General features: G+C 41.8%; 1 protein-coding gene across 1 annotated transcript in view; it reads right to left on the reverse strand.

Annotated features, from left to right (window-relative positions):
- Positions 1–6674: 6674 nt before the first annotated feature.
- The window catches only part of LOC121568243 (prostacyclin receptor-like), a 47760-nt gene continuing 38591 nt past the window's right edge, over positions 6675–15843 (reverse strand). The window contains exon 2 of the mRNA XM_041878798.2: positions 6675–7347. Coding sequence (XP_041734732.1) covers positions 7057–7347 — 291 coding nt within the window. The 3' untranslated portion in view covers positions 6675–7056. The remainder of the gene's footprint in view (positions 7348–15843) is intronic.

Genomic DNA, 15843 nt, shown 5'->3' on the forward strand with positions numbered 1-15843 from the left:
ACACATCCAAGTATATCTGACCAAATTACAAAAGACAAGCATTGTAATTTTGAATTCCGTAAAGTTAGTGTGGAAGAGGTGAAACAATTATTGTTGTCTATCAACAATGACAAGCCACCGGGTTCTAACAACTTGGATGGAAAAGACCTGAGGATAATAGCGGACGATATTGCCACTCCTTTTTACCATATCTTCAATTTAAGCCTACTAGAAAGTGTGTGCCCTCAGGCCTGGAGGGAAGCAAAAGTCATTCCGCTTCCTAAGAATAGTTAAGCTCCCTTTACTAGCTCAAATAGCCAACCAATCTGCAACCCTTAGTAAAGTTTTTGATTTTTTTTTTACAGTAAACAAATTAACAACAGACTTTCAGCACGCTTATAGGGAAGGTCATTCAACAAACACAGCACTTACAAAAATGACTGATGATTGGTTGAGAGAAATTGATGATAAAAAGATTGTGGGGGCTGCTTTTTACATAAAAAATGTATGTGTTATGGCTTTACATCCCCTGCTATATTGTGGATAAAGAGTTACCTGTCTAACATAACACAGAGGGTGTTCTTTAATGGAAGCCTCTCCAACATAATCCAGGTAGAATCAGGAATTTCAAAGGGCAGCTGTCTAGGCCCCTTACTTTTTTGAATCTTTATTCATGCATACGCACACACGATAACATACGCACTATACACACACGTACACATGGATTTTGTATTGTAGATATGTGGTAGTGGAGTAGTGGCCTGAGGGCACACAGTGTGTTGTGAAATCTGTTATGAATGTGTTGTAATGTTTTTAAAATTGTATAACTGCCTTAATTTTGCCGGACCCAAAGAAGAGTAGCTGCTGCCTTGGCAGCAGCTAATTGGGATCCATAATAAATACAAATACAAATACAATGGAGTGATTTCTGACGAGAATTCCCCATAGAATCTAACATTGTACTTACGACCCTTTTCAAAGACTCTAAGGCTTCCTTTGCGATGTCACACAATGACACATTAGGGTGCGATTCAATCCATATTGCCGAAGTTCAGCTCTATAGCATGCTTGAAATGTAAAGGTAATTTCCGATTGACCCGACATATGTAGCGTTTACCATGAATGCAGTCTCCGCGAATGCGGAAACATTGCCTTTAAATTTAAATTGCGCTGTAGCGCGGATCTTCAGTGCTACAGATTGAATCAAGCCCTTAGTCTTTGTATCTCTTAACACACCCCCAAGCTGAGGAGGTCAGAGGTCAAAGTATGATCACTGTTTCACAATACAATTTATCAGGAGGAAAGGGAAAGATGTAGACTGAAGGTCTCAGGTGAGGGTCAGGGTTACTGACAGATTAAGTGGGGAAGTTCACCCACTGTAATTAAAATGTGAGAAAGACTGCGAGTTCTGAGGAAGAAAGAAAATTTAAAAAAAAGACAGACAATGAAAGAACAAGAAAATACTCATGTCGAAGTGTATGCTGCTACGTATCAGTCTGGTTCATCTCAGTTCATCACTCCCTGTTCTGTTCGTCCATTCTATTTCCCTCTGGTTAATCAAGGAACACTTTTAATTACAACCTCAGTGAGGGCCAGGACGGCTGTTCATTAGTGCTCTGCTTCAGATAAAGATCCATCACTGTCAAGACTCTGGTGAATCACAGATAACCAGAGTGATGGGCTTCCTGTCTGTACAACAGACCAGGCCGCTGTTCCAAAACTAGAGCCAAGCATCCTTCCATCCTTCTGATCCTCTGTAGCCCAGTTGGTAAAGCATGGTGCTTGCAATGCCCACCAGGATAGTGGGTTCAATTCTGGGACCACCTACAGTGGGGAGAACAAGTATTTGATACACTGCCGATTTTGCAGGTTTTCCTACTTACAAAGCATGTAGAGGTCTGTAATTTTTATCATAGGTACACTTCAACTGTGAGAGACGGAATCTAAAACAAAAATCCAGAAAATTACATTGTATGATTTTTAAGTAATTAATTTGCATTTTATTGCATGACATAAGTATTTGATGCATGACATAAGTGTACCTATGATAAAAATTACAGACCTCTACATGCTTTGTAAGTAGGAAAACCTGCAAAATCGGCAGTGTATCAAATACTTGTTCTCCCCACTGTATATGTAAGTCGATTTGGATAAACGCTACATGGCATTCATTTTTAATCATTGACTTGTCATGACTAAATTAATAAAAGTATTGTGATACATCAGTGATGACCTCAATGAAGGGAGGACGCATTTAGAAAATATTGTAACACTGCCGATGGACCTGGGCACTGCATTTCAGACACATATTTGTTTATAGAATCGTTATATTATGTTAATGAAATTCCTGAGATGTAAAACACTTCTCCAGACATCGCAAGATCTAATCATCTGTAGAGACCTGCGTCAAATGAGTATCTGGAATGCTACTGTCTCAAAGGACAGGCCTGCTGGTTCTACAGACTTGAGCACACAACACACTACTAAACCAGAGTGGTTACATGAAGTATCAGCTATGTGAATAGCCTGTACAAATAACATTCACATTACTTAAGGAGCATTCGTTCGACAAAGTCTTCGTGATAATGATGATAATGAAAGACCATGAAGACAGGCAGAATGCTTTGATGGTATCAGAGCGTTGGCTCTTAGTGGTGAATACATGTAGCTATTGTATGACCATGAAAAGTTATTTTACAAATGAAGGACCATCTTCAACCACTTACTGGAATCACATTACATGGGAATATGATATATGGAATTTGTTGCTGTTTTATGTATGAGCATAAAGTGCTTGTGGCTTGTAAACTAGTTCTCTCCCTTTCTCTTACGCATGCATGCACACGTGCACGCATGCACACAAACACTGCTGGGAAATTAAGCATCTACATCAGTTTAATGTGTCAGTAAAGTTGCTCTACTTCCTACTCATGTTCAAGTTTTTTCCGGTAAGGCTTTGGTAAAGGAGTAGGCTTTGTGGTGACATAATCTATGGTATGTGTTGGGTATGTTTCCTGTTCTCATTCAGATGATAGTCCTTCTGGTGAGGTATGCTGTGGTCTGTGCTAACTCTATACTGTCAGTTCTGTCTTTTAATGACCTATTTTTAGTAGGTTATATACTGTGTCATTGTTATACTATACTGTAACTACCTTTCCTATATGCTCTGCCTGCTTCTTATGCAATCTTTTGAGATGGCATATGGGGAAGTGAAGTTTTATGAATACTTTATGACCGCATATTTATACTTACTGTAAACCATAGAAGTTGATTTGGTGCTAAATGGCATTTCCCTAGTCAAAGTTTGATCTATATTTCTAAGAATCGTAAACATTCATGTCATTATCTCCCAGATGCCATTTTATGTGTGTGACTGACTGGCAAGGTCAAAGCAGCTGTATTGTCTAAACCCCAACTAAACCAATTTCCTGTTTATCTTGTCTTGTTCGGGTTTCCTTTATCTGTAAACATATAGGCATACAGTCTTCAAGCTTTGTGAATTCTACAAGACATACAGTATATTTTCCATGTTTCATTTCTGTATGGCCACACAGCATATAACGTTCCCTCCACTTGCCCATCATCACAGATTAAGACATACATGTGGAAAGTAACTCACACCATATACTTTCAATCTTTATTTTGCATTTTAATATTTTTACATAGGAACATGTACAGCAACCTATACATAACATGTCTGTAACATGTATTCACTTATATTACATTTGTTACAATTGATCCCAATACGGCAAGAACGTATCTGATACCGTATATTCTCAAGTGCAAGAAGCAACACTGGGCACGTGGCACATCATATCTCCGGAAACAAACCACTACAACACACCACGAAACACAACACACTCACATTCACAAACACCACAAAACATCCATACAACACAACTGAGAGAACACATAGTAACGTACACAAAAAGGACTTACAACAAGCAAACACAAACGCAGCACTCTTCATGCAATCACTATCAGAGGCTGCGTTTACACAGGCAGCAATCAGATCAGTGCCGAAAAATATCTGATGAGAAAATATCAGAATTGGGCTGCCTGTGTAACCGCAGCCATAGTGACGGGGGAGAAAGTGGACAAAAAAAGCAACAACTTCAAACATCGTTTTGTGAGCTTTTCCAACGACAGAACTACAGATACAGGAGCAGTTCTTATATTGACTACATTCAAACAGACTCATACAGATGTAAGATCTTAATTTGATCACTGCACTGCATTAAATGCAGATGAGCATCGTGATTTACATAAATTCACAGAAAACCCACACTAACACACGGTTATATTAACAGTATTGCACTTTTCATGTAGCCTACTTTTGGCCAGCTAATATCCTAACCACCGATCAAGCAACATTATGAACTAAACATTCAAATCCTGTTGCTGCAGGGTTATTTTGCTGTGACAATATAGGTCAAATTAATTAGCTTGATGAGAACGAGAGGTACTCTCTTGGGTGAGGAATGTCCATGCAATATATTGTACAACAGAATAGCTCCATAGACACAGGTCGTTCTCAATGAGCCAATAATACACTCTAGCTGTGATGACCTACAACAGCGTATTGATGACTGAAGTGTTGGATGTAAAGGTCTGGAAACTGAGACATGGATTTAAGACATGTCACATGCACATGCATAGGATCCATGATCCATTCATCCTTAATGAAGATAAAGAGATTGATCTTCATTAAAACTTGACCATAGATCCAGGGGACATGCATACATTTACATTTACATTTTTAGTCATTTAGCAGACGCTCTTATCCAGAGTGACTTACAGTTAGTGAGTGCATACATTTTCATACTGGTCCCCCAGAAGAAGAAGCCATCATGTTGTATGAAGGTGACCTGCAGTGACCTAGCCTCGTACGAACCATTCTGATCTCACAAGCTTGCATTCTGTTTCACTACACGGATCCAATCAAAATGGTTCGTACGAGGCTAGCTGTGACCTGCATCCCACACTTCAATTATGTGACAGATCAAAGAGCCATTTTAAGAGCTAAGAGGGCAAAGAGGTTGTCACTAAAACACAGCATAACAAATCACATCTTACTCATTCCTGCATGTTGATTTACTACACGGTTGTGAATGTCATTTGAAGTTAATGACCTGATTGCCTTGGGCATATGCCAGGGCATACTGTCTGTTTTTGATGTATCGTTTTGTACATTTACAAGATGTGAAATAATTCAGGAAGTGAGGAAATCTAAATTCCATAAGCTAGTAAAAGTGGACACCACCATACCATCTTTGGTAAGCTAACGGAAAGATTAGTAGATCTTTTAACAGGAACATTCTCTCCCCAGTTTGGAAATGGTGTCCAGTGATACCTGGACACAAGACCTACATTAGTGCATTTCTTTTCACGGGCTTCACTGTGTGGGTATATACAGTGCCTTCATAAACTATTCACACCCCTTGACTTTTTCCACATTTTGTTGTGTTTCAGCCTGAATTGAAAATGAATGATGTTTTTACAAATGTTTACAAATGAATTACAAATGAAACACTTAAATGTCTTGAGTCAATAAGTATTCAAACCCTTTGTTATGGCAAGCCTAAATAAATTCAGGAGTAAAAATGTGCTTAACAAGTCACATAATAAGTTGCATGGACTCACTCTGCGTGCAATAATAGTGTTTAACATGACTTTTACCACACACATACAATTATCTGTAAGGTCCCTTAGTCGAGCATTGAATTTCAAACACAGATTCAACCACAAAGACAAGGGTTTTCCAATGCCTCACAGCGAAGGGCACCTATTGGTAGATGGGTACAAAAAAATGGCTGTGATAGGAGAAAACTGAGGATGGATCAACAACATTGTAGTTACTCCACAATACTAACCTTAATGACAGAGTGAAAAGAAGGAAGCCTGTACAGAATAACAAATATTCCAAAACATGCATCCTGTTTGCAATAAGGCACTAAAGTAAAACTGCAAAAAATATGGCAAAGAAATTAACTTTATGTCCTGAATACAAAGCGTTATGTTTGGGGAAAATCCAACATAACACATCACTGAGTATCACTCTTCATATTTTCAAGCATGGTGGTGGTTACATCATGTTATGGGTATGCTTGTCATCGGCAAGGACTAGGGATTTGTTTTAGGATAGAAATAAACGGAATAGAGCTAAGCACAGGCAAAATCCTAGAGGAAAATCTTGTTCAGTCTGCTTTCCAACAGATACTGGGAGACAAATTAACCTTTCAGCAGGACAATAACCTAAAACACAAGGCCAAATATACACTGGAGTAGCTTACCAAGATGACATTGAATGTTCCCGAGTGGCCTAGTTACAGTTTTGACTTAAATCGGCTTGAAAATATATGGCAAGACTTGAAAATGGCTGTCTAGCAATGATCAACAACCAACTTGACAGAGTTTGAAGAATTTTGAAAATAAGAATGTGCAAATACTGTACAATCCAGGTGTGCAAAGCTCTTAGAGATTTACCCAGAAAGACTCAGCTGTAATCACCGTCAAAGGTGATTCTAACATGTATTGACTCAGGGGTGTGAATACTTATGTAAATGTAATATTTCTGTATTTCATTTTCAATAAATTTGCAAACATTTCTAAAAACATATTTTCACTTTGTCATTATGGGGTATTGTGTGTAGATGGGTGAGAATTAAAATATATTTAATCAATTTGGCATTCAGGCTGTAACACAACAAAAAGTGGAATAAGTCAAGGGGTATGAATACTTTCTGAAGGCATTGTACGTCGGCAGAGAGCTCTTTGCCCTGACCTTTGCCCTTCCAGGGATGGTTGTCCATAATGAATCTCTCTTAGTGGTCCTCTCCTGCATACATTCAGTTCAGAGCAGGAGCTTCTGTCCATTTCAGTTGCTTTGAGTTTTTGAGTTTTCAGTGTGTTTGGAGGCACAATCACTCACTTTATCCACTCCTTTGCCGTCTTTTGGTCAATAAAGTTAATTCTCCAAACCCTCTATTCGGAACCCCTTCCCCCATTGTCTGCTGTCCCACATCCATCCATCCCTAACTCCCATCCTCTTTCCTGCCACGGGTCCCCCCCCCCACATCAGAGGGGCTGGCTGGAGTATAGCTTGGGCTGCAGGGATACGGAGGGCGAGGGGTTGGGAGACTCCCTGTGGTCGTCAGGGGGTAAGGAGAAGGTGCAGTGGGCCGTGTTCTTCACCGCTCCCCCAGTGAAGTGGCAGCGCAGCAGCGAGCGGAGGTGGCGGAACACGGACTTGCGGAAGATGATGAACACCCAGGGGTCCACGATGGGGTTGAGGGCCTGGAAACGGAACGCCAGCAGGTTCTCCTGGTCGTCACCCACCGGCTCGATGGCATTGGCGAAACCGGCAATCTGAGGAGGAGAGACAGAGAGAGAGAGAGAGAGTTAGATATTGAGGAGTTTAGTTTATTAGGATCCCCAGTAGCTATTGCACATGCAGCAGCTACTATTCCTGGTCAACATAAAATGTAAAATACGTCTTATGTGTAGGGAGAGATACAGAAAAATCTAGTGCTGGACACTATGGGGTGGTGGAGAGAGTGTTAAGGGGGCGGGAGAAAGAGAGAGAAAGAGAGGAGTAAGGACAAGACACTTGTATAAAATACCATCACATGACAGGACACATGACAGGACAGTACGGAATAAGCCAGGCAGACAGAAAGACAGGCAGACAGGCGGACAAACAGACAGACAGACCGAGGTATACTGGCCACAGAGAGCAGCTGGCACAGAAAGCATCTCAGCCACCCCATTCCAATCCCTTATTTCCTGTGATATATTCAACAAACAGTCCCATAATTGATTACATGGCCTGATTGAGTGTTATTGTGTCACAGCGTAAATGTTTCCCTGTTGCTAAGGCCTGGGAGTGAAAAGTAATAACCCAAAGACGGAGTGGGAGCAGCCCAGAGACCATTACAGGCCTGAGCCGTGCCAAATCACCATCCAGGAGGGAGCAGGAGCAGCACTGCGCTCTCTCCTCTCCACCATGGGCTAACAAGCCAAAACAGACACAATGTCCTGTAATGCACTAACAGACATTGGAGATTATCAAAAGGCGGAGAACATTGTGCAAACACTGTATTTGCATTGCCATATCGCCACAACCACAGACACCGTGGTCCTCTGTAGCTCAGCTGGTAGAGCACGGCGCTTGTAACGCCAAGGTAGTGGGTTCGATCCCCGGGACCACCCATACACAAAAAATGTATGCACGCATGACTGTAAGTCGCTTTGGATAAAAGCGTCTGCTAAATGGCATATTATTATATTATTATTATTATTATACACATTGAACTGATGTTTCTGTAGAAATGTAGTAATGCCTTTTGGAGGGAAGTGAATCCTCACATTGCACAACTGATGTTGTCGAAAGAGTCACTGTACATTTGAGGACACCTCATCACACACACACACACACACACACACACACGTTATGTTTTTCTATCCTCGTGGGGACCTAAAATGTATTTCCATTCAAAATCCTATTTTCTCAAACCCTTAATGCTAAACCTACCATGACCCTAACCCGTAACCCTAACCCAGACCCTAAACCTAACTCCTAACACTAAACCTAACCACTAACCCTTTACCCTAACCCTAAACCTAAACCTAAACCTAACCCCTAAGCTTAAAATAGCCTTTGTCCTTTACTATCCTTGTGGGGACCTTTGGGGATTTTAGGTCCCAACAAGGATAGAAGAACCAACCCCCCCCCACACACACACACACACACACAGAGAGAGAGAGCATAGCCTGTCTTCCCTCTCACTAGGACCCTTTCTTCCTCTTCAAAGCTGACAAACTCCACTGTGCAGGAAAGCTTCCTAATTAAGGACTAATGATGGCTATATGGGACCACAGCTATTATAATTCATTGCATTCATAGGAGTGGAGGATCAATTATAAACGCAACATGTTTTCCCTGATTCAGCTGTTGGTCCCATGGCTTGGTGCAGGGCTGCAATGTCACTTATTCATTCACAGTGAAAAGATGAAAGGATGGAAGGATGAAAGGATGGCCTAGGGGTGAAATATGTGTCATCCAATGTAGCACACTGAGGGATAGTGAAGTAAATCTACCGTGCCTCCTGTAGCTCAGTTGGTAGAGCATGGCGCTTGCAACGCCAGGGTTGTGGGTTCGATTCCCACGGTGGGCCAGTATGGAAAACGTATGCACTCACTAACTGTAAGTCGCTCTGGATAAGAGCGTCTGATAAATGACGTCAATGTAAAATTACTGCCATTACTGTAGCCCCAGGCTGAGTTAGAGGAGGTATATGTTATATGGGCTGTTCTCAGAGTCTGAACAGCGGCAGTAAGGGTCAGACACACAGCTTCCAAGACAGTAGAGAAGTTAAGAGGCCTTATACTGTACAGGCTGACCATTGTGGTCCTCTGTAGCTCAGTTGGTAGAGCATGGCACTTTGCTATGCCAGGATAGTGGCTTTGATTCCCAGGACCACCCATTTGTAAAATATGTATGCATGCATGACTGTAAGTCACTCAGGATAAAAGTGTCTGGTAAATGGCATATATTACTACCCAGGCTGACGTGCGACCCTGTTGACTACTCAGCGAGCCGTGACTTGGAGAGCTGGTGACAGCCAGACTAGTATATTACAGCCTGTCCATTGTTGGCATTACAAGGCTTCTAAGAATGATGGTTACAAACTGGGAACCTGTTTAACAGTGATAGATTAATACATAATAAAAACAGTTTTATGGTGACAGTGTCTGGGTGGGATGTCACACATCAGACATACTGACACACACCTAGTGATTGTCAACTCATATTTAATTTTATTTGTAAACTTTATTTGGGTAGGGGAGTCCCATTGAGGTCTCTTTTTTTAAGGAGCCCTGCATTATAAGACCAAGCAATTATACATTCAAGGCAGGAACCTAGGAAACACACAGAAGAATATACAAAAAAACACAATCATGAAAAAGGAAAGAAAATGCAGGAAATGTGATTTGGATGTGTACTGTGAAAAAAGCTTAAGATGGTGTTTGTTGTTACACGTTGCCAAAACATCTCACGAACAACACTGCTTCTGCTGCCACCTTCTGCTTGCCACCCTGCCACATATGGTCCTCTGGGCAGACCTGGTATCCTTTAAAAGGGACACAAATCACGGGCACTGTCACTGAGTGTGGGTTTGGAACGCAGAATAGATGAGAGGCATCAGCTACTCGTTAAACATGCTCCATACTGCTGAATGTGTGTGGTTTATAAGGCTCTGTGACAGATTGCAGCAGGGCAGTCTGGGGGGGGACGATCCATCAGTAGGAAAAGGCATATACAAGAATAATAAAACACACATACAACCCCACAGACAGCTAAGGATGCATCTACCTGGGTACAGTCTGTCTGTGTGGGGGCAAATCAGGGAGGCATGGACACATTATAGGCCATTTGGTGCTGGTGATGGCCTTTGCGATCAGGAAACAGGCCCCATAATGGACGTCCATAGTGGCCTATTAGTCTCCATCTTGGCTCCTGAAGGACTGTTACTCCCCTTCCCCTCAGATCCTGTTTCAATGGGAGGATAAAGTTATGTGTCTGTCCACCTCAGAGACAGCAAAGCAGTGGATCCCAGAGAGAGAGAGAGAGAGAGAGAGAGAGAGAGAGAGAGAGAGAGAGAGAGAGAGAGAGAGAGAGAGAGAGAGAGAGAGAGAGAGAGAGAGAGAGAGAGAGAGAGAGAGAGAGAGAGAGAGAGAGATCACAATGAGAGACCGCATCATTCTTACTTTTTGTATGACATGCAACTCTCTGTGAAAGCAACCACGCAGAGTACCACTTCCTGTTTTCATGTATCTTTTTGTGACTAAAGTCTGGATGATACTGTGTTAGTTTGCAGTCTAATGATAAGACAGAGTGACTTTCCTGTGTTTGTAGAAGAGGTTATAGACCAAGGTATGACACCATGGTGTCACTGTCAGTAGCTCAGTGGGCAAATGCAGCATTGACACAACCAGAAAACCAGGTTTGATACACAGTTGGTGTCATCTCTGTCTCCATCTTTCCTCACTCGTTAGACTTATCAGTCACCACATTGTCTTTGATCTCTATTAGATCTGTGACTCTCTCACTTCCCTCCTTTCCTCAGCCTGTTATTACGGTCCATCCTTTGAATGCAGGCTGAAAGGTCACAAACAAGGGCTAACTTTTGCATCAACGCAGGCGTTCCCCAAGCTTGGAGACTGGCTCATTCAGGGGAGACTTATTCTTATACAGTGGCCATTAATCTATGGTGGTCCATGGGGGTCTTTCTATACACTATTCTAGGAAGCCTGATTGCCTGAGAGTTTTTATCTACTTAGTACTGAGAAAATGTTGTGTGTGTGGGTGGGTGGGTGGGGAAGGTAGCTGGACTTTGTATGATCAATACCCTTTTTAACCCTATTCCCCATAGCAAAACGATTATGGAGGAAAATGTCTAGACGTCTAGCTCTCAGACAACGTGCATGTGCGATCTGTGTGTATGTGCATTCTATCTGTGGAATCACTTGGTCTGTCAATACATTCCGTCTGTCCATCAAAATTAGAACCAGTCTACACAATCCTTTTGTCATCTGTCTGGGGAATCATTGTGTGTGTATATGTATATATGTGTGTGTGTGCGTGCATGTGTGTATGCATGTGTGTGTGTGTGTTAGAAAGGCCAAAGGCTATAGAGAGTACAATGCAGCCATTAGACTTAACACGTGCTCTGCAGGCTTCTGTGTATTGACTGGTAACAATAGGAGAGTTATTACCCGGAAGGCTCAATCCCCAGGTGGGGACTGGACCTGCTGTGTATACACCAGCAAGGAACTAAAGCTTTATTTAAGTATCCAACTACACGATACATGGATGACCTGTTAAAGTGGAGGGTGTATATAGCCTCTAATGTACCCTTACTGGAAAGAGTATTATGCTCTAAGGAGGGGCACAGTTATAGAGGTAGGCACAATATCGATCAGGCAGGCGCCAGCACAAATATCCCATCAGTGCCTGTGGTCTGTTCATAACTCTACTGAACCTGGCAATAATACAGATACTGGCCATCGCAGACCAGAGCTAATACAAGGTCGATATCTCCTCAGTCAAAGGGCAACTTCAGAAAGAGGGAGAGAGGGAGGGAGAGCATTCTCCTTCAGCTCATCACAGATTATTATGACTCAACCCAATTAGGAAACCGCAATCAAGCTCCATTGTCATCCTGTGCTTTCTTGGCAACTATCTGCATATTGTTGATAATTATTGGATAATTATCCTTGTATGATAAATCATTGTTACGCAGTCTTTCTAACAGATGCATATTGAAGTAACAAGGAACAGGTGTTTTCCAGTAAATATGACACTTTCACTGACTTTATAGACCCATGTTTTCTCCCATCACAATGTTTTTGAAAACATCTACTTAAGTCTTGTTTTTCTAGCCCTGGGAACATATATGCACGCAACCGCTCTCACACTCACACAGATGTGATATCACTCTCAGTGAGTTAGGAGTGGTGTGACAGCTTGGCTTTGACATCTTTCCACCCACTCAGACTAACCCCTCTTATTGTGTTTATCTTCTTTCAGTTCCCGCTCTCTTTCTTCTCCCCTATTCTCTAATCCCCCTCTCTCACTCTGCTTCATTCCCCATCTCTTCCCTCCTTACAAGTCTCTCCATCCTCTCTCCTCTGTTATGATCTCCTGTTTTTTATTGTTGCCATTATCATGATCTCCTCTCACAAGCTCATCCCTCTCTCCTCTCCTTCCACTTCCACTTTCTCTCAATCGTACCTTGGTCTGCTTACACTCTCCCCTTCAGAAAGCCAGAACGCTCCTGTTCTCTTTTGTTACCACTAAGGGGAACTGAGGAAGGTGTTGTAAAAAAGGACATTAAAGAGGAAGAGAAACTTTAGCACATGTCATTATGGTGGCGAATGAGGAAGACTGGGTGTACCATAAGAACGTACAGTGGCTTGCGAAAGTATTCACCCCCCTTGGCATTTTTCCTATTTTGTTGCCTTACAACCTGGAATTAAATTAGATTTTTTGGGGGTTTGTATCATTTGATTTACACAACATGCCTACCACTTTGAAGATGCAAATTACTTTTTATTGTGAAACAAACAAGAAATAAGACAAAAAAAAACAGAAAACTTGAACGTGCATAACTATTCACCCCCCCAAAGTCAATAATAATATAATAATAATAATAATAATAATAATAATACTTTGTAGAGCCACCTTTTGCAGCAATTACAGCTGCAAGTCTATTGGGGTATGTCTCTATAAGCTCGGCACATCCAGCCACTGCTCCAGCTCCTTAAAGTTGTGTGGGTTCCGCTGGTGTACAGCAATCTTTAAGTCATACCGAAGATTCTCAATTGGATTGAGGTCTGGGCTTTGACTAGGCCATTCCAAGACATTTAAATGTTTCCCCTTAAACCACTCAAGTGTTGCTTTAGCAGTATGCTTAGGTTCATTGTCCTGCTGGAAGGTGAACCTCTGTCCCAGTCTCAAATCTCTGGAAGACTGAAACAGGTTTCCTTCAAGAATTTCCCTGTATTTAGCGCCATCCATCATTCCTTCAATTCTGATGAGTTTCCCAGTCCCTGACGATGAAAAACATCCCCACAGCATGATGCTGCCACCACCATGCTTCACTGTTGGGATGGTGTTCTCGGGGTGATGAGAGGTGTTAGGTTTGCGCCAGACATAGCGTTTTCCTTGATGGCCAAAAAGCTCAATTTGAGTCTCATCTGACCAGAGTACCTTCTTCCATATGTTTGGGGAGTCTCCCACATGCCTTTTGGCAAACCAAACGTGTTTGCTTATTTTTTTCTTTAAGCGATGGCTTTTTTTCTGGCCACTCTTCCGTAAAGCCCAGCTCTGTGGAGTGTACGGCTTAAAGTGGTCCTATGGACAGATACTCCAATCTCCACTGTGGAGCTTTGCAGCTCCTTCAGGGTTATCTTTGGTCTCTTTGTTGCCTCTCTGATTAATGCCCTCCTTGTCTGGTCTGTGAGTTTTGGTGGGCGGCCCTCTCTTGGCAGATTTGTTGTGGTGCCATATTCTTTCAATTTTTTTATAATGGATTTAATGGTGCTCCGTGGGATGTTCAAAGTTTCTGATTTTTTTTTATAACCCAACCCTGATCTGTACTTCTCCATAACTTTGTCCCTGACCTGTTTGGAGAGCTTCATGATCTTCATAGTGCCGCTTGCTTGGTGGTGCCCCTTGCTTAGTGGTGTTATAGACTCTGGGGCGTTTCAGAACAGGTGTATATACAGTTGAAGTCGGAAGTTTACATACACTTAGGTTGGAGTCATTAAAACTGGTTTTTCAACCACTCCACAAATTTCTTGTTAACAAACTATAGTTTTGGCAAGTCGTTTAGGACATCTACTTTGTGCATGACACAAGTAATTTTTCCAACAATTGTTTACAGACAGATTATTTCACTTATAATTCACTGTATCACAATTCCAGTGGTTCTGAAGTTTCCATACACTAAGTTGACTGTGCCTTTAAACAGCTTGGAAAATTCCAGAAAATGATGTCATGGCTTTAGAAGCTTCTGATAGGCTAATTGACATCATTTGGGTCAATTGGAGGTGTACCTGTGGATGTATTTCAAGGCCTACCTTCAAACTCAGTGCCTCTTTGCTTGACATCATGGGAAAATTAAAAGAAATCAGCCAAGACCTCAGAAAAAAAATGGTAGACCTCCACATGTCTGGTTCATCCTTGGGAGCAATTTCCAAACGCCTGAAGGTACCACGTTAATCTGTACAAACAATAGTACGCAAGTATAAACACCATGGGACCACGCAGCCATCATACCACTCAGGTAGGAGACGTGTTCTGTCTCCTAGAGATGAACGTACTTTGGTGCGAAAAGTGCAAATCAATCACAGAACAACAGCAAAGGACCTTGTGAAGATGCTGGAGGAAACAGGTACAAAAGTATCTATCACCACAGTAAAACGAGTCCTATATCGACATAACCTGAAAGGCCGCTCAGCAAAGAAGAAGCCACTGCTCCAAAACCTCCATAAAATAGCCAGACTACGGTTTGCAACTGCACACTCTGGTCTGATGAAACAAAAATAGAACTGTTTGGCCATAATGACCATCGTTATGTTTGGAGGAAAAAGGGGAAGGCTTGCAAGCCGAAGAACACCATCCCAACCGTGAAGCACGGGGGTGGCAGCATCATGCTGTGGGGGTGCTTTGCTGTAGGAGGGACTGGTGCACTTCACAAAATAGATGGCATCATGAGGAAGGAACATTATGTGGATATATTGAAGCAACTTCTCAAGACATCAGTCAGGAAGTTAAAGCTTGGTCACAAATGGGTCTTCCAAATGGACAATGACCCCAAGCATACTTCCAAAGTTGTGGCAAAATGGCTTAAGGACAACAAAGTAAAAGTATTGGAGTGGTCATCACAAAGCCCTGACCTCAATTCTATAGAAAATGTATGGGCAGAACTGAAAAAGGATGTGCGAGCAAGGAGGCCTAAAAACCTGACTCAGTTACACCAGCTCTGTCAGGAGGAATGGGCCAAAATTCACCCAACTTATTGTGGGAAGCTTATGGAAGGCTACCCGAAACGTTTGACCCAAGTTAAACAATTTAAAGGCAATGCTACCAAATACTAATTGAGTGTATGTAAACTTCTGACCCACTGGGAATGTGATGAAAGAAATAAAAGCTGAAATAAATCATTCTCTCTACTATTATTCTGACATTTCACATTCTTAAAATAAAGTTGTGATCCTAACTGATCTAAGACAGGGAATTTTTACTAGGATTAAATGTCAGGAAATGTGAAAAACTGAGTTAAAATGTATTTGGCT

This window comes from Coregonus clupeaformis, chromosome 6, assembly GCF_020615455.1.
Source record: "Coregonus clupeaformis isolate EN_2021a chromosome 6, ASM2061545v1, whole genome shotgun sequence".
Classification (NCBI taxonomy): domain Eukaryota; kingdom Metazoa; phylum Chordata; class Actinopteri; order Salmoniformes; family Salmonidae; genus Coregonus; species Coregonus clupeaformis.